General features: G+C 42.7%; 2 protein-coding genes across 3 annotated transcripts in view; one reads left to right on the top strand and one right to left on the bottom strand.

The window, feature by feature from the left end:
- The window catches only part of TRPV3 (transient receptor potential cation channel subfamily V member 3), a 53,970-nt gene extending 52,034 nt beyond the window's left edge, over positions 1–1,936 (top strand). For both annotated transcript variants that reach the window (XM_030186015.1, XM_030186016.1), the window contains exon 18: positions 1,250–1,936. In XM_030186015.1, coding sequence (XP_030041875.1) covers positions 1,250–1,368 — 119 coding nt within the window. In that variant the 3' untranslated portion in view covers positions 1,369–1,936. The remainder of the gene's footprint in view (positions 1–1,249) is intronic.
- A 4,265-nt stretch (positions 1,937–6,201) lies between these two features.
- ASPA (aspartoacylase) lies at positions 6,202–24,496 on the bottom strand. Its single transcript, XM_030186003.1, is given in 7 exon segments — positions 6,202–7,091; positions 10,577–10,686; positions 11,788–11,895; positions 14,666–14,707; positions 14,710–14,758; positions 18,427–18,622; positions 23,997–24,496. Coding segments are annotated over 7 exon segments (945 nt in total). The 5' UTR covers positions 24,239–24,496; the 3' UTR covers positions 6,202–6,893.
- Between the last annotated feature and the right edge of the window lie 925 nt (positions 24,497–25,421).

Raw genomic sequence — 25,421 nt, 5'->3', positions numbered from 1 at the left:
CCATGCACTCCGTTCCCTGGATAAATCCTTCTTATCTGTTCCCTTCTCCGCTACTGCCAACTCCAGACTTCGCTCCTTCTGTCTTGCTGCGCCCTATGCCTGGAATAGACTTCCTGAGCCCCTACGTCTTGCCCCATCCTTGACCATCTTTAAATCTAGATTGAAAGCCCACCTCTTTAACATTGCTTTTGACTCGTAACCACTTGTATCCAGTCGCCTCCACCTACCCTCCTCTCCTCTACGCATTAATTGATTTGTTTGCTTTATTTTTTGTCTACTAGATTGTAAGCTCTTTGAGCAGGGACTGTCTTTCTTCTATGTTTGTGCAGCGCTGCGTACGCTTTGTAGCGCTATAGAAATGCTAAATAGTAGTAGTAGTAGTAGTAGTTGTAGATGCGCTGAGGCATCCTGCAGTAAAAGCTCAGGGGCCCTTTTACAAAGCAGTGGTAGGGCTAACGCGTGGGTAGTGCATGCCAAATTGGCATTACCTTCACCGGGGTAGCGTAGGCGCCTGTCAGTAATTCCAAAGTTGATGCACTGGTTCCTGTGGTAGAAAATAGTTTTCTATTTTCTACCACAGGGGTGTACCCAGCGGTAATTGGCAGCTTGCCCACATTGGCTCGTGTTGCACGATTACCACTTGAGTAGCGTTTGAACCCTTACCGTTAGGTCAAAGGCTGACAGTAAGGGCTCAGGCAATAAATAGCCGCGCACTACCTTTCATTTTAGTGCACAGCCATTTATTGCCCCATTGAAAAATGCCCTTTTTCCCAGCCGCAATAAAAATAAATGGCCCAGCGCATGCCAGAAACATGTGCCCATGCTACCTCAGGCCACTTTTTACCATGGCTTAGTAAAAGGACCCCTCTCAATGTGTGTGCGCAAATCACACTCTAAAAAATGTTTCTTTATTTTTCTCAGAGGAGTCATGTCTGGGGCTGCGTTGCTGCATGCTGATTAGTGTAGGATTAGCGACTACAAAATAGGTAGCAGTAAGGGGTCACACGTTAATTTTTGGTAATAGCTGTGCGCCGATGGCAACATTAGTACATGGCCATTAATTCAGAAAGTGGAAAATCAGCCAGTTTCCACTCGGGGTAAAAACAGTCGTAGCATGCAGGAAAAACACATTAAGGGCATGCTAAGGTCACTGTTACCACAGCTTGGTCAAAGGACCCCTAGGCACAACACTGAACAAAAACTGTGACCAAAATATGACGCATTACATGTCAATCCATTTATTCCATAGGTATTAACAGAGTACCACTGAATGGGGAAGAAGAAATCGACAGATATTTTGAGAAAGATCAGTATGTCACAATAAATCTTGAGGAACCAGAAGAACAGAGGCTTGAAACTACTGTTTAATCACTGTAGCACTGCTTACTTGAATCATGTGTGTGAAGCAGCCCTGCTGCATACCTTGTTCATTCTTGAGCCACTTTATGCAATCCCTTACCCTCTGCTTCCATTTAAGGTTCCAGGTGGCCTACTAAGTACTGTATTTGCCCGTATTGATAATTTTCAGTATTTGTAAATTGCTGCTGTTTGTGTATTTCTAAATGTGGTGTAATTTGTAGACTTTCATAGTATTCAGTGCAATAATATGTTATGCAGAAAATGAAGGGCGCGATATTCACTGTGCACTAATCGTCGAATTTTCAGGTACTGACTGTGCAGTCAGAATTTGACCTGAATATTCAATGCCAGCCTTAATCCAGGCACTGGGACTGAATATCAAGGTCTTGCCTGGCTGCTGGAAGTTATCTGGTTGCCAGCCAATATTTAGACCGGTATCCCGCTAACTCCTGGATAAAGTTAGGCCAGACTTTTTGGTGACCTTACTTTAACTGGGCACTTACCCAGGTAGTGGAGGAGTGGCCTAGTGGTTAGGGTGGTGGACTTTGGTCCTGGGGAACTGAAGAACTGAGTTCAATTCCCAGCACAGGCAGCTCCTTGTGACTCTGGACAAGTCACTTAACCCTCCATTGCCCCATGTAAGCTGCATTGAGCCTGCCGTGAGTGGGAAAGCGCAGGGTACAAATGTAACAAAAAAAAAATTGCAAATGACCTGGTGAATCCTGGTTTTGCCCAGATTATGCTCTTGGACCACCATGGCACTAATCAGATAGTGCCTGGTTTAGTTCTTTTAAATATCAGGCCCGAAATGTTTATATGAAGGGTTTACACAGGACAGGGCAGGAAAAATCTACATTCAGATACTGTGCTGGACTTTTACCAATGGCAATTTACCGTGGTCCCATTATGTCTGTGATTTACAGGGACCCAGAGATTTTTCAGCCCGTTAGTACTGTGAAACTCCTGAGAAGACTAGTGAAAACAGATTCATGACGTTGAAACTTCATTCAGTATTCTGAATTAGCAAATATATTTATTTCATTTCTAGATTTTATTTAAAATTCTTACTGATATGTAAGGATGCGACTCATAGCAAAGATATGACCCTGTATTTTTAGATACAAGGTGGAAGTAGAGGACCTATATTTCTAAGTATTAGAATAAATTGTATGGCAGGAAATAAATAAATGTAGCATAAGTCTGACACTGCTATGCCACAGACAGTTTCACTGCTCACATTTAAAGCTTGTGCTAATTCAACTACTTACCTCTCAATTTTTATCATATGCCCAATTGAAGGCATGCATTTTTCTATAGAGAAGGAAAATAATCTTTTGAAGGTTTTTTTAAATAAAGGTTTTTGTTATTTATTTAACTAGTTTAAGTTGTTTCTGTACCTCGTAAGCTAATATATTTATTTTCTTCAAATAACTGAATACCTCAATAGGACTGATTTTTATAATACAATATTTTAATATAGAATTCTTTTACGATTTTTGATGTACTGAAGTTCTACTTCCATGTGTGTCTTTCAAAAACTGTGGAGCACTTTTAAATTTGTTGTTGTAGTATGTGATAATGGTTGTGAAGAGTTGCATAGAACCATAACCGTAATTTTTTGCCACCTGCAACGTGGATAAGAGCCGCTGACTGGGGCCAATGATTTTCAGCAGCATTATATGGAAAATGGCGCTGTAAATTGCTACAGACCACCCCACACTGTCCAGATAGTGGTAGGACAGTCCATGGACAAAGTGAGGATGGTCTCTGGAGTTATTCTATTAGGGACCCTTTCTGTATGTCTTCACTGTTTACTTGTATTGTTCAAATGAATGTCCCTATACTTGCAACTGAGGACTCTGATCTGATGTTCAATTTTATTCAGAAGATCTGCTGAATATAAAAGGAATACTGTGTATCAGCTCAATCACTTGTCACTTTTTATTCAAAATAAACCTTTATTTATGTAATTATCTCTTTTGGTATTTATTAGATGTCCTTGCTAACATATTTTAAGCATGTTGTCTTCTTGTAAGGACTGAGGCCCAGATGTACAAAACCTAATGAGCCAGCAACATGGTTTTTACACCAGTTCTAGCTGGTTTAGTGAGCAAGGAGTAAACAACAAATGTACAAAAGGGTTCTCCGAGCTATTTTCCTGTCACGGTAGCAGCTAACGAAAGTAGTATGCAAAGCTATTATAATGAGCTAATTACTATACAAATGTGCATGCAAAGCAATACACAGCCTTTTTCTGAACAATGCACAGAAGCAGCCCCTACCTTTAGTGCTGAAACTTTAATGGATATCTGAAGCTGTCGGTCCTGACAGTTCTTCATGGTTGCAAGGGTCCTCTGCCACTCCTGCAGGAGGAGAAGGACCCAAATGCCAGAGAAGGAAGATCGCTGACCGCGGCAAGGGGGCAGCAGGGATGACACGAGTGCACCATAAACAGCACCAAAAGAAAAGGAAACAGCATCCCAAAGTTGAGTGAGCTTCGCACAACAATCAGGGCAGACTGTGTGAGAGAGCCGGCAGTAAGGATCAGTGCCTTTCACTTGAACTTTGAGGAGGGGGAAGAAATAGGCACCCCAGATAATTGCTGACGGCTTGGCTAGCAAAGCTATGTAGCTCGGTTGAGTCCTTGTCCTTGAGCTAGAAGGATGCAAATTCAGCCGTAGAGTCCCTGGATACAAAACAGGCAGGTCTTAAAAGTAACACCGCTGTATGAAACCACCGCAGGTCTCCAGAACACTTGTGAGGAGAAACAGCATACACGCCATCTTCTGGCATGTAAAGCCGTCATGCATGAAAGCCTTAGCAGTGAAGGCTGTTCATGTTCATTTGTTCTGGCCATGCGCATAGCAGCCATGCTTAGTGATTGGCTGCTCTATGCATGCTCAGCTGACTGACTGGCTTCCCGCCACCCATTGACTTAGTGGTACAGTCTCACGCATTAACTGTCAGCAAACGTACACTGCTGATCAGTGGCGTCGCGAGAGCAGCTGACACCAGGGGCGGGTCGCCGCTGCGCACCCTCCCCCCTCCGGAGTGCAACTCCCCCCCCCCCCCGAGAACATACCTGGAAGGCGGTGAGGGGCGGGCGGGAGAGCCAATCCGCCGAGTGCACGCCGCTGGGGGGTATTGGCGCCTCGCTGGTTCCCTGCTCTCTCTGCCCCAGAACAGGAAGTAACCTGTTCCGGGGCAGAGAGCAAGGAACCAGCGAGGCGCCAACACCCCCCAGCGGCGTGCACCCAGGGCGGACCGCCCCACCGCCCTCCCTTCCTATGCCACTACTGCTGATTACCGCCCGATTAGCCCCACGTGGTAGAAAATAAAAAATATTTTCTGCCGCGTGTATCGGACGCACGTTAACAATGGAATTGCGACTCGGGGCTCGTGGTAGCCGGGCAGTAGTTCCAACTTGACACACGTTGGACACACGTAGGCACCTATGTGTCTTAGTAAAAGGGCACCCTTAACCTGTTATGGGCTGAACATAGGCACATATCCAGTTAAGTATCGATTCCACCCTGGCTCCACTTCTGGATCACCCACACAATAGCTGGTTTCAGTTTTAGCAGTTGGGTATTCAATGACACTATCCCAGTAAGTACTGCTGAATATTACTTTGGAGCCTGCTCAGTGCCAGTTAACCAGGAAAAAGACTCTCTTAGGGCCCTTTTACTAAGTCATGGTAAAAAGTGGCCTGCGCTAGTTTTGACGCTTGAAATTTGCGTGCACTGGACCATTTTTTACTGCAGTGGGGAACAGGCCTTTTTAAAAATAGGGCAGTAAATGACCGTGTATTAATATTCAAATTAGTGTATGGCTATTTACTGCCTGAGCCCTTCCCGCCTCCTATTTAGAGGGCAGTAAAGGCTTACACACTACTCGTGCAGTAATCAGGCAGTGCGCAACAATGCTGCCGATTACTGCCGGGAACGCCCCCGCGGTAGAAAATAGAAAATTATTTTCTACCATGCGAAACTACACGCACCGACTTTGGAACTAACGCCGGGCACCTGCCCTACCACTGCTTAATAAGAGAGCCCCTTACTTATTTATTTATTGGGCTTTATTAACCGCCTTTATGAAGAGATTCACTCAAGGCGGTGTACAGCAGGTACAGTTTAATATAAAAATTACTTGTTAACAGTATAACAATAATAAAATAACCAAGAATAAACATCAATATAATAAATGAGGTAAACTTGAAAACAATAAACAAACGTAATAGCAGAACTACCATGAAACAGTATCAAAAATACAAACATTTAACAGCACTGAAATTCAGTTAGAAGCATATTTACAGTTTCACCTATTTCTTAAACCAAGAGCATATTTAGATTAGAGGAGGCTGGGGGGGGGGGGGGGTGGGGTCTGGGTCTCAGTCATCTGTTAGTTAACTGGCTTTGAATATCAAACCCATAGGCTCCTAAGTTTAGTTAAAAATAAGGCACAAATTTAGGGGCCTAACTTAAGAGCACATATTTTGGAGCGCAGCCTCTTTTGAATATTGGGGCCTTTGAAAATATTGTCATCTTTCATTATAGCACAGACAGTATGAGTCCAATTGTTTCTTTAATGAGAATTTGTTAGAAGAGTATTTGACAGTTACAACGATTACTGAACAAGATTTTGTTTAGAGGACAATGTTTCAGGTATGAACATGATTTATCTGAAAGGACCAAATTACCATACCTCACTAAGGCATCCTTTTAATAAGCCACAGCAAAAAGTCGCCTGCGCTAGTTTTGGCACCTGAAATTGGCACGCACTGGGCCATTTTTTATCGAGGTGGGAAAAAGGCCTTTTTAAAAAATGGGGCAGTAAATGGTCGTGCGCTAATATTAAAATTAGTGCATGGCTATTTATTGCCTGTGCCCTTACCGCCACCTATTTAGAAGGTGGTATGGGCTCACATACTACTCGTGTGATAATCAGGCAGCGTGTGCCAATGTGGCTGCGCTGCCACTTACCACTGGGAATGCCCCCTGCGGTAGAAAATGGAAAATTATTTCTACCGTGGAAAACTGCTTGCACCAAGTTCAGAGCCACCGTCGGCCGCCTGCACTACCCCAGCGGTAGGGTTGATTTGGCACATGCTAGTAAAAGGGCCCCTTACTCTTAATAGCTTCTAGAAACGGTTATGCTAATAAAATGGTTAATATAAAACACCATTAGTAAAAATATTCCTGGTTTAATGCACAAAAGATCAAATACATTTTGCAGTTAATTTTGACAGTTTTTGCTTCTTCTCAGAGGGGGTCTTTTACTAAGGTGTGCTAGCGTTTTTAGCTCATGCTATAAATCAGCTGGTGCTAAGCACTGAGACGCCCATTATATTCCTATAGGCATCTCAGCGTTGAGCAGCAGCTGATTTTTGGCACGAGCTAAAAACGCTAACGCACCTTAGTAAATAAATAACCCCCATAGTATGCAGCCTCATTTACCAATGTGGGGTAAACATTGTAGTCTTCATCATAGACAATGGTTAATATAAAAAATCTTTAGTAAAAAATATTCTTGGTTTAATGCACAGAAGATCGAATACATTTTGCAGTTAATGTTACTTTGACAGTTTTTGTAAAAGCTTGCTTCTTCTCGTAGTATGCAGCCTCATTCACAAACGTTGGGTAAACTGTGCAGTCTCCGTCATAGACAATGACATTACCATCCAGATCCAAGAAAACCGGGTCTCCTGGATTCAATGCCTGCCAATCTTGATCCTTCAAAAATACAGACATTTTAAGAGCTTCTGTCTCTTTCTCATAAGATGTTAAGAACATTTAGTAGATAAAGATCATGTTGGAAAAGTTTCTAAACTTATCTTACTGAACCCATGCCACTGACAGCAATTGCAGAGTGAAGAAATTACAACAGCTAAGATCTTTCATCAGTAAGATTCTTTTATTAATGTTCAAGGTTGTTAACAACAATGCACCTGTGACCATTGCCTCAAGTTTGAATATGTACCAACCCACCAGGCTCCTTAGATCCACAGCACAAGATCTATTGGATGTTCCCCTCGTTTCATTTTGTGAAATTGGATGAATATAGGTCCTCCATATTTTACACTGCAGGGCCAAAGTGGGACAGTTTATCAGCTAACATAAGATCTAATGTAAAACATCTAGAAACCTTCAAAAACATATTTTAAAACATTATTGTTTCAGCAAGTTTTTGGTGGTCTTTAGCTTACTCTATGGCCAGATGATATTTACAGTATGACCAAGAAATATTTCATTATGTGTTGCTTTAATTGTTTGTTTGCATTTTATTACGTATGTTTCTGTACCCCACCTAGAATTAAAGATAGTATGGGTTATATATTTTTAAATAAATAAATCTGTAGAAGTACAGTCCACAGTCCATATATCTGAATAATCTTTATTTGAACTTTTTTATGGAACAATACAGCTCTAATGCAGGTTACATTAGTGTTTGCATCCAATATTTCAAACAAATATATAACTTTTCTTTGTATCCTATCACAATCAGTATGTGGATCCTGAATTACTTATTTATACATTATCATTGCACCAAGGGAGGAATTAGCATAATCTCTGAAACCACAAACTGAACTACCTTTTTGAATATAACCATATAAACATGGCCCACAGAGATCAGATTAAATTCCTGGGTCATACAATCAAATGACATTGAGTTTCTTCTTGTAATGACTCAGGGGAGGAGAAAGAAGAGGTGTATTGAGAGGGTGATGGTGCAGTGTGGGGGGAGGGAAGTGGACAGGCTGGTGTAGGGGAGGGGAAGTGGACAGGCTGGTGTGGGTGCGTAAATCTTCAATATTGCTGTCCAGAGGGACAGCCTCTGAGATAAGGCAGGTAAGAGGGTACAATGGGTAACTGGGGGAAAGTAAAGTGAGGAGCTACTAGGGGGAGGCATGGTTGAAAAGTCTAGGTCGGATGGTGGGAGAGGGCAGAGACTGAAAGAGTGGAAATCTCAGGAACTAGAGGTGTAGAAGAGAGAGGGTATTAAGGCAGTACACAGTTTCAGAGAATACTTTTTCATATTTACATGTTGGTTTACAAGTTGAAGGTGTCTCATTGAATGCAAAGAGCCTGAATATGAGGAAGAAAGGGCAGCTTTTGTTCAAGGAAGTGGATCATTTTCAAGCAGAGTTGGTTCTAGTGCAGAAATACTTGTGGAGCAAGGATATGAACTTGCTGACTGATTGGAAATATAATATAGTATTGTTGGCTTCAGATACCACTGAATGTAAGACGAGAGGGGTGGCTATATTATTTCACAGTGATTTTCATACAGAGGTAGGCAAAATTTGGGGGGAACCCAGAGGATGATGCATACTTGTAAAGGTGAAAATCCAGGAAATCTTATATCCCACTGCCAGTGTAAATGCCCATAATGAAGACCAAGCCCCCTTCTTCGAGAGCTTAAGGTGACCCTGTCTATGTTTACTAAGGATTTGTTAACTCTGGAGAGGATCAAAATATGAATATCTACTTGGATCAGGAGTAGAAGAAAATGCCTGTTATAAGTACATAAGTAATGCCATACTGGGAAAAGACCAAAGGTCCATCGAGCCCAGCATCCTGTCCCCGACAGCGGCCAATCCAGGTCAACGGCACCTGGCAAGCTACCCAAACGTACAAACATTTTATACAAGTTATTCCCAAAATTGTGGATTTTTCCCAAGTCCATTTAGTAGCGGTCTATTGACTTGTCCTTTAGGAAACCGTCCAACCCCTTTTTAAACTCTGCCAAGCTAACCACATAGGTTGGGGGGGGAGTATCTAGTGGGCATTAAAGCTTATTGTGTGAGTGATTGGGGGTCTGGGGCTTCTGGGGAAAGAGAGCACACAGGTAGAAATTATGCAAAAAAGATAGGTCAGACAGACAGTTGCCTGACAGTGCGGTTATTACAGGATGTGTTTAAGGGAAATCCTTGCTGCACACTTTGGGGGCAATATACAGTCAGCATTTCTTTAAATACTGGCCACCGCCAGCTGAATTAGGAGACAATATTCAGTGCCAATCACTATTCAGGTACTAGAACTAAATATCCAAGCATCACCAATATTCAGAGCAGTGGCATAGCAACAGGTGGGCCTGGGTGGGCACAGGCCCACCCATTCTTGCCTCAGGCCCATCTAGTCTAGTGGCCCATATGACATCCAAAGCACCTCAGTGGTGGCATCTCACGCCCCTCTCTCCCTCTTCTCCGCTCACGGCACGGTATCTGCCCATCTCTCTCTGAACACCCCCCATCCCACCAGGTCTACCTCAGAGCTGTCACTAGTGGCGAATCCTATAGGTAGCCTATGTCGGCACTGCAGGCTTCTCTCTACCATGTCCTGCCCTCGATGATGTCACTTCCTGTTTCTTCACTGGCAGGAACACAGTAGAGGAAAGCCTGCAAGGCTAGCACAGGTTGCCTATAGGAATAGCCGCCAGCGACAGCTCGGAGATGGGGGGGGTTCAGAAAAAGATAGACAGAAGCCTGGTTGTGGGTGGGGAGGGAGGGAAGGAGCAGATGCTGGGTCTGGGGCAGAGAAGAGGGAGAAAGATGAAGATGTGAGTAGGGGTAGAGAGGATGAAAGGAAAGAGAGAGGGAGAGACAAATGCAAGGGCAGAGGGGAAAGTTATAAAAAAACTTTATTGTATGTATGTATGTATGGGGGTGTGGTTGGGAAGGGCCCACCCAGGTTAACTATGGGCCCACCCAAAATGGCAGGTATGGCTATGCCCCTGATTCAGAGGCAATACCTCGTTAACTTAGCACAGCCTTTTCCTGGCATACATTAACCTTACTTCACTCCTGGTCTGCCCTGGCACTAACCGAATAGAGATATTATCTGGTTATGTGCCACTGAATATTCTGCGGGGACCTGAGCCTCTCCTACCCGGTTAACTTGCACTGGAATCTGTTGCTGTATTTGCAATAACCTTAATAAATAAAAACAAATATTTAAGGGAAATTTGAATTATATACAGTACTCTCTTTATAACAGGTAGGCTCAGAGTTAGAATATGTCTTTATTCTTAAACGGATTAGCTATTAATTTCACTTCTTTACCAAACACAAGAATTAAACCAAGGACAAGACCTCCATCTGTTATAACTAAGAGTGGTTAGAAATAGTCACTAGAATATGTAAAAAAATATTATATTACGCATTTTTACATATAGACCTCTATATTAAGAAAACCAGTTGACAAACAAAAGATCTTACCTGGAGGCGATAGTGGACAAAAGCAGCAATTTCACCAGCTTCGTTTCTGGGATAATCAACTTTTTCTTGTATTTTGTACACCTCAATGCTGCAAGGAGGAAATTCTTTTCCTAGGAAGAATATAATGTTATAAAAGACTCCAATGAGAAAACTATTTTCCTAGGAAAAATATAAGGTTATAAAAGACTTAACATACTATTGTCAAGTCATAAAAACATAAGTGTTGCCATACTGGGACAGACCGAAGGTCCATCAAGTCCGGTATCCTGTTTCCAACAATGGCCAATCCAGGTCATAAGTACCTGGCAAGATCCCAGAACAGTAAAACAGATTTTATGCTGCTAATCCTAGAAATAAGAAGTGGATTTTCCCAAGTCCATCTAACAATGGTTTTAGGACTTTTGTTTTAGGAAGTATCCAACCTTTTCTAACCCTGCTAAGCATATTGCTTTAAAACCACTTTCTCTGGCAACGAATTTCAGAATTTAATTACCTCGTTGAGTGAAGAAATATTTTCTCGGGTTTATTTAAATTACTACTTAGTAACTTCATTGCGGTCTCCCTAGTCCTAGTATTTTTTGGAGTAAACAAGCGATTCATATCTCTGTTCCACTGCACTCAGTATCCTCACCACTTTATAGAATTACCCTCCATGTATCATCATTAAATTATAGCTATCACAACCTCCCACTCCAGGGGCTGTGAATCAGTGGCATAGCAACCATTCTTGCCTCAGGCCCACCCAGTCTAGGACCCCCCCCCCAAAAAAAAAAACCACCTCATTGGCAGTACCTCATACTCTCTCTTTCTCTTCTCCGCTGGCGGCAACGCATCTGCCCCTTCCCCCCACACACACAGCATCTACCTGTCTCTCTCTCTCTCTCTCTTTCTCTCTCTGACCAGCCCCTTCTATGGCCTACCTCCAAGCTGGGTGGGCCTGAGGCAAGAATGGGTGTGAATAGGGGCAGGGGGATGGACGGAAAGAAAGAAGGAGAGATGGGCTGCAGGGTCAGAGGGAAAGGTTAAAAAATGTATATATGTATGAGGACGGGAAGGACCCACCCAGTTTAACTCGGGGCCCACCTGAAATGGCATGTCTGGCTACACTCCTGCTGTGAATGCTTCCTTCATCATCACATCCCCAGGCCCAGACAAGTAGGTGTTCAAAGTCAGGTGTTCCACACCAATGATTATTGTTGTTTTTAACCTACCGCTATTAAAGAGTTGCACAAAATCTAAACCATGTTTGATAATCCTCCTCATATTATCCAAAATATCAGCTCTAATAACTCCTTGGGGTTGGGGACCAACTTCTACACCTGTGTTTGAGAGATGAAAGGAACAGTATTAGAAGAGTCATGTTTAGAATAAATTATGGTGCTTTTTTGCCATAATTCAGTAATGTACAACTCAGTTGTATTTGTCTTGGATAAAACTGAGTTCTTGGTAAACTGTGAAACCTTTTATTGGATCACATAAAAATAGTGCAGCAATGTCATGGTAAACGTGGGCCCAATATTCCAAAGGATGTAACTAGGCAGGAGAGGCTCCTGAACAGTTAAATTATGCTGTGTCTTAGGAGAGGATATTCAGCTGCACTTAACTGGGTAGTACTGCTAAAAAAAACCCTTTGACCATCATGGCACTGTTCAGTCAGACCCAAACAAGCACAGGGAAACAGCTATAACGGTAGCAAAAAAAAAAAAAAACACTTTAAGAATGGTGAGCCCGATATTCACACCACAGGAGTTAGCCCGGCTAACTTCCGCAGTGGCGGTGAGCCCAGATAATCAATGCCAGGCTGTTTCCGGTGCCCAGCATTGAATATCCAATTTACTTTTGGCTAGTTGAACATAACTGGCCAGGCCAATATTCAGCGCTAGCCAGTTAAGTTTGAACCAACCACAGATAGGCCTGGTATTCGTAACACGCTGAAAGTCGGCAGATAGCTGGTTATATTGCACAATATAACTGGCTAACCCTGAGATGCTAACCACAAATGTTCAGACAGTTATGGCCAACCATCTCCTGTTGAAAATTCACAAATAGCTGGTTAAGTGGCATTTAACCGGCCAGGTGCTGATCCTAGCCGGTTAAATTCTTTTGAATATCGGGAAGTGGGGTTAATAATGTTTTTTTAAAGGGTATTTGTAAAACAGAGAGGGAGGACATCATACAACTCCTGTTCAGGCAGAGCCAGGGCAGTGCTGGAAGCTATGCAGACACCGGTAAAATAGCAATCCTAACTTCGCCCTACGAAGGTATAGCACTGAATATCGGCCTCATCGCATAACATCCAGGTATCACCATTGATCTGGATATTCAGTGTAGGTGTCCAAACATGGCCTGACATTGAATATCCAGATCTAACTTTAGTAAGGTGCAGCAAAAAGTGGCCTGCAGTAGTGTGGACACTTGTATTTCGCACTAACTGGGCCAGTTTTTACCACACTTGGGGAAAAGGGTTTTTTTTTTCAATGGGCCGGGAAAATGGTTTGTGGTAAAATGGAAACCAGCACACGCCTATTTAAGGCCTGAACCTTTAATGCCAACCATTGATCTAGTGGTAAGGGCTCACGCGCTACAAGCACGGTGACCAGTCATCATGCACCAACTGCCAATTAATGCTGGAAACGCCATGCGCGGAAGAAAATAAAAAAATAATTTGTCATGGCATTATGGGTGTACGCTAAATCAGAAATTACCACCAGGGCGCATGCTAGTCTGGTGGTAGTCTCATTTTGGTACGTGCTGCACGTGCTTAGAGCCTACCACGCCTTTGTAAAAGGGCCCCTTAGCCAGCAGCGGTCAATGATTATAAAAATGCTCACCACTGTTGGCTGAATATTGACCTGTGTGTGTACAAAACAACAGAGCTCCTTGGCACAAAGGAGGAAACTCTTTGACATTTGAAGAAGTAGGTAGTGTGGCCGTGAAAGTTTGCATATTATACTTATTTTGGCTTAATAAAAATATATTGGTTTATAGTGGATGCAGTTTGCCATACTTCCAAAGCTGTAATGCTGGTACTATATTTAGCCCACCTGGGGCCAGATTCAATAAATGGCACCCATAGTTAGGCGCTGTTAAGATCCATGCTAAGTGCCAAGTCTATAAAGGTCGCTTAGACTAAGAAATGTTTATAGAAGAGTGCTTAGAATGGATTTACACCTGCTGAACCCTGAAGTAAATCCTCATGCCCAGCACGTAAATCCAAGTATTCTATAAAATTGTGCCTAACTGCTGGGAATGCCCCTGACCCCCCCATGCCCCTCCCATGGTCACCACCACCCCCTTTTGAGTTGCACGCTATGAAATTTAAGTGCACATGCTACAGAGTAGGGCTGAGGTCAAATGCACATGATTCTCTTAATTACTGTAATTAAGTGCCAATCAATTCCAATAATTAAGAACATAAGAATAGCTATACTGGGTCAGACCAATGGTCCATCTAGCCCAGTATCCTGTTTCTAACAGTGGCCAATCCAGGTCACAAGTACCTGACAGAAACCCAAATAGTAGCAGCATTCCATGCTATCAATCCCGGGGCAAGCAGTGGCTTCTCCCATGCCCATCTCAATAGCAGACTATGGACTTTTCCTCCGGGAACTTGTCCAAACTTTTTAAAAACCCAGATACACTAACTGCTGTTACCACAGCTTCCATCAATGAGTTCCAGAGCTTAACTACTCATTGAGTGAAAAAAATATTTCCTCCTATTTGTTAGCCCTAATTGACTAATAGGTTTACACACAAATCTGGGATCCACGCCCAAATTTGGGTGACCTACATATAATCCAGAGGCTGATGTGGCATGATAACACTCTCCACTGTAATGACATCAAGGCTCTTTCTTTCACTTCACATTAACCTGTTTATTTTTGTGGTCAAACAGCAGGAATTTAAGACAAGTTGGAACTACAAGAAGAATTTTGTATCTTCACTTTAATCCCAGAACAGTTAGATGTATCAAAATTAGTAAGGAGCTTTACAGAAAGCAAAAGGGTAAAAGAGTGTTGTTAATAACTCCCCTTTTAACAACAATATAGTCAAAAAGGATGATCATGATGACATTCATGTGCTGCTTACCCACAGAATGCTTTGCTACAGATCGAGTTGTTGCATATTTAGGTTGGGATGATCAATCAATAGCACAGGGCAAGATGCTGGAGACAGAGCAAGCTAGGAAAAAATGGTAAAGTATTTTGTATCACTTAAACTGTATTCTGCTGCAGCAATAAATATACATTTATATATTTACAAATAAAAAACATTGATGTAATAACGCATTCTAAATTTATAAGATTCATTGTTCCTCACCTGTAACAGATGTTTTCCATAAACACCACAGGATTGATCAGTCACAAAAGTTGATGACATCATCCAACAGCACAGGACGAAACAGCTCTCCCAGAGCTCAGAATGAAGGTAAAGTACTGAGCACATGTGGCTCTTCCCACACACATGGAGGGGCATTCTTGATATGACATCCAAGTCGGACTTTTGACGTTATATGCTAGTACATAAGCATTGCCACACTGGGACACAGACCAAAGGTCCATCAAGTTCAGCATCCTGTTTCCAACAGTAGCCAATTCCCCAAGTCAATTTAATAATGGTCTATGGACTTTTCCTTTAGGAAGCCGTCTAGACCTTTTTTAAACCCAGCTACGCTAACCGCCTTTACCACATTCTATGGCAACGAATTCCACAGTTTAATTACATGTTGAGTGAAGATAAATTTTCTCTGATTTGTATTAAATTTAGTACTTTGTAGCCTCATCGCAAGCCCCCTACTTCTAGTATTTTTGGAAAGAGTAAACAAACGATTCATGTCTACCCATTCCACTCCCCGTCCCCTTTATCATTTTCGTTGACCTTCTCTGTGCCTTTTCTAATTCCACTATATCTTTTTTGAGATGCGGTGACCAGAATTGAACACAATACTTGAGGTGCGGTCGCACCATGAACCGATACAAAGGCATTATAACGTCCTCACTTTTGTTTTCCATTCCTTTCCTAATAATACCTAACATTCTATTTGCTTTCTCAGCCGGCGCAGCACACTGAGCAAAGGGTTTCAACGTACCATCAACAACGACGCCGAGATCCCTTTCTTGGTCGGTGACTTCTAATATGGACCCTTGCATGACATACCTATAATTCGGGTTCCTCTTTCCCACATACATCACTTTGTACTTGCTCACATTAAACGTCATCTGCCATTTAGACGCCAAGTCTCATAAGGTCCTCTTGCAATTTTTCACAATCCTCTTGCAATTTAACAACTTTGAATAACTTTGTGTCATCAGCAACGAGAGTACATGGCTACAGAACTACTGCCATCCCACTCTCACCATAGCAGCCAGCTCCATGGGTGCTGTGGGTGCTACAGCACCCCCACTATCAAACAAACTCCTAGATTATGTCCATGGAGAGGTAATTTCCATTGGGTTTAGCACCCCAATAATTTTGAAAAGTTGACTGCTATTGCTCTCACAACTCCTTGAATCCTGCTGCCTTGGTCCCTCCCTCTAGACAGGCAGAACTGGCTGCATCTACCTTCACAAATCTCTCCACTGACCCCCACCAGAACTCCTTTTCTCTGGCATGAAAAACGAAACCATACTTTCACAGACTCCGGGACTTGCACCCATATGGCTCCTAAATTATTATAACCCTGTCAGATAAAAGAACCACTGTATCTGCCTCCCTCGTCACATATTGTGTTTTTTTCATTTGCCAACTATAATGTGCGTTCTTTGCAAAGAGTGCACACTATTTGCACTGAGGGCACACTCTTGACGACACTGCTTCTGTAATGACAAAATGGCCAAGAAAACCTGAATAAAACGAACATTCCCAGAAATGACATGGGAAGTGACATAAAATGAAAATTTCCTTGGTGCCAATTCCTAACAAATATATGACAACACTAAGGGGGTCTTTTATTAAGGTGCATTAACCACTTACCCCCCCCCCCCCCCCCCCCCCGGATTCTATATATGGTGCCTAGATTCCGTGCAGAGATACACGCGTATCTTAATTGGCGAAACAAGGTAATCCATGTTTTTAATAGTATTTAACAAGCAATACCAAGCACTAATTGGCAACACTTACAATTTATGCAGGAAATCGCTAAGCATATTCTATAAAGAACTATGCCTTAATTTGTTATCGACTAAGCATATTCTATATACAATGCCTAAATTTTATAGAATACTCTTAGTTCCGAGTAGATTTTTTAGGTGTCATATACAGAATCTCCCCCTTAATGCTCAAATTAGCACAAGCGTGTGGTGGTTTAGTGGTTAGCGCACACTAATTCTCACATTAAGTGCCTTTTGTTTTCTGGGATGGAAATTAGGTGAGGCATGGGCAAATCCGTGTGGATATACTGCATGCTGTGAATTGTACTTATAGCACAGGCTCTCTTAGTGCCCCCTCAATAGGAGGCACTAAGTATCCACACTAATTTCAAGTACTGCTAATGTGAGGTAATGAACATTTCAGTGTGGTAACTGCAGGGGATATGTGTGGGACACACCCCCAGCAATATACAAGCAGCCTTTGCACTTAAGGCATGTTGATTTTTAGAGTTAAAGCAGGTCAAGGGCTAAACCTTAGCACACTTTAGTACTTTTTTTTCTTACATTTGTACCCCGCGCTTTCCCACTCATAGCAGGTTCAATGCGGCTTACATATTATATACAGGTACTTATTTGTACCTGTATATAATACATGGACCCCTACGTGTCACATGGTGTTCATATCACCTCCTCCCAGCACATCACCTTCACCCCCTGGTGCACCTCCCCTGGCATATCAACTCCACCCCCCAGCACATCACCTCCTGGGGGTGCAGGGAGCAGTTGTGCTGCTGTCGGCTCCGCCAGTTCCCTGCCCCGGAACAGGAAGTAACGTCAGAAGGAGCAAGGAACCGGTGGAGCCAACAGCCACGCAGCTGCTCCCTGAACCCCCTTGCAGCGTGCACCCACCATCCTGCCCTTGATATGCCTATGTTTTCCAATTTTAAGATTGTTAAATTGAGATTCAGATCAACACTCACACAAAACCTTCTGGAAGTACTGATTCTCATTGCAGTTGTAAAGAAAATAGCCCAGAAGCTAAAAAGAGGAGAAAGAAAACATCATAAACAGGATTGCTCTATTGAAATGAGCTCACTTCTGCTGCTTCAAATGAATGCTTAACCGCTTCTGAGACCTTACTGTATAAATGTGTCACATGCTTATAAGCATCTGGTAACAAAATTCTCAAAATCTGTTTATATAATGATGATATTATTACATGTTTTCTATTCACAGTATCTAAAGTGAGCTTTAGAAATAATAAAATAGATATAGAACCAGAAATCTCTGTCAGATGTTAAGTTGGGATGGGGGAGGGTGGTGGCGGGAGGCATGACACTTATTGCCCAGGGTCCAGGCCACTGTCAGTCTGCCCCTGAGTGAATGTATTTTTCTAAGCTGCAACCTCACCTCTATTGCTAATTAGATTCAAACTATGTGCATCACAAGCTCACCTAGTGAATTCCCTCCCACAACAAATGCTATGAAGAGCATTGTTCCTAACTAAGCAGAATTAGTCAGTGAGAACGTCCTTTCTTGAAAAGATTGGCATAATAACACAAAACTGCACATTTGTGGACTCAGCTCTTTAAAATGCCAACAGTTATATAGTAAACCAGGGATTTCGAGATCACTGTAGTGGAAAAGGGAACCAAGTTCTGACTTTTGAGTAATTCTCTTTATTGCTTCTCTGCAAAAGTTTTGCCTCAGATCAAAACACCTTTATGTTGAACAAATGCTTTAATCCAGTTCTTAATTTACCTTAATATAGTGAAACATCTGGACTGTGAAGTCATCATTTGAATCTTCAAGAATAAGAGTGCTACCCATGTTAGAAGTTGTGTTGTGTAGGTCAAATATAAGATCAAAGGCATCATCACTACCTTTAGGACCAAATATGGAATTGATTTCCTGAGCCCTTTTAACTTCATATAACATATCTTCAGTTTCTTGTTTGCTGTTAATGTTGGTTAAAAAAAAGAGAGATAATAATTAACCATGTCGCTTTCTCTGTTTTCTATTTCTATCACACATATTGCCTTTTACCAATAAAAGGGGACTCAAAGGTAAGTTCTGTATGTTTTTTTTAAATAGTATTGTTGTAAATGAACCATGGGATCACTTACCATAAGAGACTAGGTTTTATTTATTTTTATTATATTTATTTGGGATTAGGAACCAGCATGTTGTTTTTTTAAATATACTCCCATCTCATCAGCTGATTCACAAAGCAGCCAATCAAAGTCTTGGAATCAAACAAGAGACATCCATTCCAATTCTGCATTTAAACCTCAGTCAAGATGAGAGATCTAATATTGTTCTTTGAAATTCAGGCGCTGTTCCTAATAAACTTAACAAAAGATAACTATGAGCAGTGCCTGAATTTCAACAAACAATATTAGATTTTTCATCTTGACTCTGTTGGGTCTTGCTGCTTAAGGTTTTACAAAGAATATTATCTCCATTTCTTTTGCACCTTGAAGTTTTAGTTGCATTTCTGATGTGAGTTTCTTTTTTTTATGCAGGTGGAGATAAGATGGAGGTCTACAAAATCCTGAGTGGTGTACAATGAGTAGAAGTAAATTGATTTTTTACTTGTATAAAGACAAGGGGACCCACAAGGAAGTTACATGGAAAAACTTTTAAAACAAATAGGAGGAAATATTTTTTTACTCAATAAACAGAATCTCTGGAACTCTTTGTTGGAGGATGGGGTAACAGCAGTTAGTGGATCTGGGTTTAAAGGGGGATATACTGCCTTTTTGTGGTTACAATCAAAGTGGATTACATGTAGATACTTATTTTGTACCTGGGGTAATGGATGGTTAAGTGACTTGACCAGAGTCACAAGAAGCTGCAGTGGGAATTGAACCCAGTTCTTCAGAATCAAAGTCTGCTGCACTAACCACTAGGCTACTTCTCCACTCATAATAGGTTTGAACAAAACCCTGGAGGAAAAGTCCACAGTCTACTATTGCGACAGACATGGGGAAGCTACTGTTTGCCCTGGGATTTGTAGCATGGAATGTTGCCACGATTTGGGTTTCTGTCAGGTACTTGTGACCTGGCTTGGCCACTGTTGGAAACAGGATACTGGGATAGATGGACCACTGACCCAGTATGGCCACTCTTATTATATCAAATACAGAAAACAAAAATTAACTTGTGAGAGCTATAGCCTGGAGTTTAACCTCAAGAGGTCTTGGCATATGCATAAGAGATGTGACAGCAAATCTACATGATGGTCTCTGGAGTGAGTTGGAGTACGATATGGAAAACCCAAATCATATGCATCCCTGAATGAATTTGGGCTTGTAGCAGTTCAAAAGGAGTGGGACATACTCCAGCATCTGTAAAAATTATCACAGGTGTTGATCTTTTCAAATCTGTGGAAATCCTCCTTTAACATTTTAAGCAATAATCCATAATGGACATATCATTAATTGATAGTTAATACTAAGGGCCTTTACTCAGATCAGACATCTACTTACAAGATGTGCCTTACTCAATTAGTATTAACTGTAATGACTATGATAAACTAAAACAATTTGGGGTCGATATTCAGCCTGAGGCAGTGAACAGCTGATAAACTGCTTCCAGTCATAGGCTAACTTAATCCTGCATATTTAATCCTGGGGCACGTACAGCTCCTGATATTGAATATCAGGCATATCTGCCAACCCAGAAGATAACCAGGTACCAGCAGCCGATATTCAGACTATTGCCGGGTTAACTCAAAGTTAGGACTGCTGTTTTGCTGTTCTAACTTTAAGCGGTTACTTAGCATGTTAGCAGTTGGAATATCGCTACTAGCTAGGGGCACACTAACCGTACGGGCAACTGGGCAGTGCTCGAGGACCCAGAGGCTCTGAAGGGCCCAGTACTGCTCTCTCCCCCCCTCCACATGCCTTGATGGGCCCTCCTCGGGCCTACTTTGAAGGGCCCTGGTGGTCTAGTGGCCTCTTTGAGGTCAGGAAAGAACCCCACTCTTTCCTACCAACTGCCGCTGCTCTTCCTGGTGCTGCTGCATCCTAAAAATGGCTGCCAAGAATGCCAAGATCCACGAGACTATCACAGGTACCCGAATTATAGCTACATAATGCAAGGTTCCAAGTTAGAAGTCACCGACCAGGAAAGGGATCTAGGCGTCGCCATTGATGATGCATTGAAACCTTCTGCTCAGTGTGCGGCGGTGGCAGCTAAGAAAGCAAATAGAATGTTAGGTATTATTAGGAATGGAAAGCAAAAATGAAGACATTATAATGCCTTTGTATCACTCCATGGTGCGACCACACCTCAAATATTGAGTGCAATTCTGGTCGCCGCATCTCAAAAAAGATATAGTGGAATTAGAAAAGGTACAGAGGAGGGTGATGAAAACGATAAAGGGGATGGGAAGATTTCCCTATGAGGAGAGGCTGAAGCAAATAGGGCTCTTCAGCTTGTAGAAAAGACAGCTGAGGGGAGATATGATAGAGGTCTATAAAATACTGAGTGGAGTGGAATGGGTAGCCGTGAATCGCTTGTTTACTCTTTCCAAAAATACTAGGACTAGGGGGCATGCAATAAAGCTACAAAGTAGTACATTTAAAACAAATGGGATACAATTTTTCTTCACTCAATGTGTAATTAAACTCTGGAATTCGTTGAAAGAATGTAGTAAAAGCAGTTAGCTTAGTGGGGTTTAAAAAAGGTTTGGATGGCTTCCTAAAAGTCCATAGACCATTATTAAAATAGACTTGGGGAAAATCCACTGCTTATTTCTAGGATAAAAAGCATAAAATTTATTGTACGTTTTTGGGATCTCGCCAGGTACTTGTGACCTGGATTGGCCACTGTTAGAAACAGGATGCTGGGCTTGATGGACCTTCGGTCTATCCCAGTAGGCCATACTTATGTAGCCTCAGCATCCATGAAGAAGTGGCGGCGCAGGATAGAGCAGTGGCAGTGGACGAGAAAGAGTGGGGTTCTTTCCTGCTCGATGAGGCCACTAAACCACCAGGGCTCCTCAAAGTAGGCCCAGGGAGGCTATATTGTGCAGGGGGGTGCTGGAAACCTAGGCGGAGGTGGCAACAGTGGGGGATGGGCAGCAGTAGGGGTGGCAGCGGCAGTGGGGGTCCAATGACCTTTACTGCCTGGGGGCCTTGACCACTGTCAGTCCGCCCCTGCTACTAACCGACTAAGTTCACTCTCTGCCCTAACTCCACCCCTGCCAACCCCTAACCTAGCCAGTTAGAGAATGGCCAGTTACATTTGTTATTCAGTGGTACTAACCAGTTTAGTGCCACTGAATATCAGCAACCAGCTACCTCAGTGGAGTTTAACCAGGTAGGAGCTTCTCCTGCCTGGTTAAACCCTTTTTATTATTGGCTCCTTTAATTTGTAAACGTATTATTATGAAAAAAAAAAAAACCGCAGCATAAACATTCTTTGTCCCTCACCAGTAACATTGTTCAAAAGCTAACTCAGTGTTCCCAAACCTGGCCCTGGAGGCACCTCAGCCAGTCAGGTTTTCAGGATATCCACAATGGATATTCGTGAGAAAGATTTGCATGCAGTGAGGGCAGTGCATGTAAATTTCTCTCATGAATATTCATTGTGGACATCGTGAAAACCTGACTGGCTGGGGTGCCTTCAGGACCAGCATGGGGATGATCAGAAGCAAACGCCGGTGCTAGAAGCTGTTAGCGCCATACTAGCGCTGGCGTTTGCTACCGCCCCATGATCAGAGCCCTCGAGCGCGTGAAACAACGCGCTCGAGAGCTATAACGCAACTAGCATGCAAATGCATGCTAAACAGGGCTAAACATATTCATTCCCAATGATCAGCGGCCAGCGCGCTAAAGATTGGGTTGCTGGCCGCAGCAAACCTTACGCCAGCTCCGAGCTGGTGTTAGGGTTTGCAGATCATTGGGGAGGAATGGTGAGCCCTGTCCAGCATGCATTTGCATGCTGGCAGGCCCCCATTCCCCCCAACAGCAAACCTGCCAGCGACAGGGTGCTGGAGGTCGGTGGACCTCCGGTCCCCCCGACGATCCCCCCCCCCCAGGTTCAGGGAGGGCTGGAGATCTGGTGGGTCTCCAGCCCCCCTAACTCCCCCAGCAAAGGGTCCCTGGTGGCCTAGTGGGTGACCAACCAACCCCCCCCCCCCCCCACACACACACACTACTACTACTATTTAGCATTTCTATAGCGCTACAAGGCATACGCAGCGCTGCACAAACATATAAGAAAGACAGTCCCTGCTCAAAGAGCTTACAATCTAATAGACAAGTAATAATGTAAGCAAATCAAATCAATTAATGTGTAGAGGAAGGAGGAGAGGAGGGTAGGTGGAGGCGAGTGGTTACAAGTGGTTACGAGTCAAAAGCAATGTTAAAGAGGTGGGCTTTCAGTCTAGATTTAAAGGTGGCCAAGGATGGGGCAAGACGTAGGGGCTCAGGAAGTTTATTCTAGGCGTAGGGTGCAGCGAGACAGAGTTGGCAGTAGTGGAGAAGGGAACAGATAAGAAGGATTTATCCATGGAGTGGAGTGCACGGGAAGGGGTGTAGGGAAGGACGAGTGTGGAGAGATACTGGGGAGCAGCAGAGTGAGTACATTTATAGGTTAGTAGAAGAAGCTTGAACAGGATGCGAAAACGGATAGGGAGCCAGTGAAGCGACTTGAGGAGAGGGGTAGTATGAGTAAAGTGACTCTGGTAGTATGAGTAAAGCGACACACACACACACTGGATCGCCAGCCCTCCCTGAACTGGGGGGGGGGGGGGGGGGAGGTGATCGTTGGGGGGACCGGAGGTCCGCTGGACCTCCAGCCCCTGTTGCTCGGGGTAGGGGAAGTTGGGGCCTGGTGGTCCCATGGACTTCCAGCCCCTGTGTTTGACAGGTTTGGACTTTTGACAGCCCAGACCTGTCAAACAAGTACTGGAGGATTGTGCTGAGCGCATGCTCAGGCACAATTCTCCCGCACTTCTACCCCATGATCAGAGATAATTGCGTGCTTAAATTTGCATGCAATTATCTCTGATCATAGGTCTAATAACGCCCTGTGCTGTTCCAGCGCTATTTTTGGAGCGCTGTTTGGAACAGCACGGGGTTTTGATCATCTGTCTGTAACTGAACAATTTGTTTAGTAAACATTCTTAATTCTCAAGCATATCAACCTTAAATTCCCATCATCTCACCCCATGTTACACAGAGTGACTGAAATATCCCCAGGATATATAGTGACAATTTAGAATTCTGATGCATGCAATGATTTGCCATCGGGTAGCATTCAAAGAAATTATTATTATTGATCTTAAACAGTATCTGCAAAAAGAGAGTATTTCTTACCTAAGATGTTCAACATCAAAACTCCGGTTCAGATCGCAGTCAATATACCTAGTACATTTTTGCACTGCTCTTGGGTTGGTAAGAAAAGGCTTCACCTCCATGCCTACCCTTTGAATTTCAGCTCCATTCTCCAGCCAGTGCTTAACTAGCAATACGCCTGATAACTCATTGCCATGAGTCCCTCCAAAGATAGCAACCCTTTGTACAGGAGCAAGCTTGTGATCAACATGGCAGAAGGCCATTAAACTACGTGTCTTAAAGGAAGTGCCGCAAATCAAAACACAATAGACTCAAAGTACTAAAAGTGCTCCTGAGTAAAGAGTTAGAAGCAAAAAGTGACAGAATTCTATCTGACAGAGTACTCTGCCAAGGTCAGAAGTGAACTATGTTTACAGCTGTCAAACAACTCTTCACAGAGTTCCCTGCTGTGCTTGGGCGTTGCCAAAGTGGCACTCCCACTGTAAGCCAGCCCTTCATTTACCATGTTTGGGTAGTAATGTGTGCACATCAGCTACAGATACAAACCCAGGGTGAAGATGCACATCCAGTGTTTTTATGGCAACCTAGGGAATACAAAGTGCACTGCTGTCAGAGCTTGTATTTTCTTTGGACAAGCATTTTCCTTATAAATTAACAATTGCATTTTTTTTTTACTGCAGTTCAGACATAACTCATACTCTCCACTGCTACTGTGATCTAATAAACGTGTCTGTACAAGGAAGGTATAATACAATTCAAATTATCTATATCATATTGTCAGTAATCTACCTTTAAAACCCAGTCTACACTTTCAATTAAAAACAAAGAATGAAAAATACCAAAAGGGCAAAGGATAGTAAAAGATAAAAGATAGATTTTAAAACTTCACTGCATTTTCTTTGGGCAAGCATTTTCCTTATAAATTAACAATTGCATTTTTTTTTACTGCAGCTCAGACATAACTCATACTCTCCACTGCTACTGTGATCTAATAAACGTGTCTGTACAAGGAAGGTATAATACAATTCAAATTATCTATATCATATTGTCAGTAATCTACATTTAAAACACAGTCTACACTTAACAATTAAAAACAAAGAATGAAAAATACCGCTTAAGTGGTATTCTCTAAGCTGTGCCTAGGGCGCAGTTTATAGAATAACGCTTAAGTGTTATCATTCCGCCTAAATTTAGGCACCACCATTTGTACCAACAAAAATATGCGATTGCCTGTGCCTACATTTAACAGAAGGCCTTTATTCTGTAATTACGTACATAACTGAAAACTTCAATCCCCACTCTGCCCCGAAACGCCCATGACCATCCCCTTTCCATGCCCCCTTTTTTGGGCTGCGCATAAATTTTAGGCACACAGCAACCAATTAAATCTAATTAGTGCCAATAATTGCTTGTTAAAAAGCCAATTATTGGCACTAATTGGCTGGT

Source organism: Microcaecilia unicolor, chromosome 13 (assembly GCF_901765095.1).
Source record: "Microcaecilia unicolor chromosome 13, aMicUni1.1, whole genome shotgun sequence".
Lineage (NCBI taxonomy): Eukaryota > Metazoa > Chordata > Amphibia > Gymnophiona > Siphonopidae > Microcaecilia > Microcaecilia unicolor.
The sequence above is the reverse complement of the archived record's forward strand: the minus strand, read 5'-3'. Positions and strand labels throughout refer to the sequence as shown.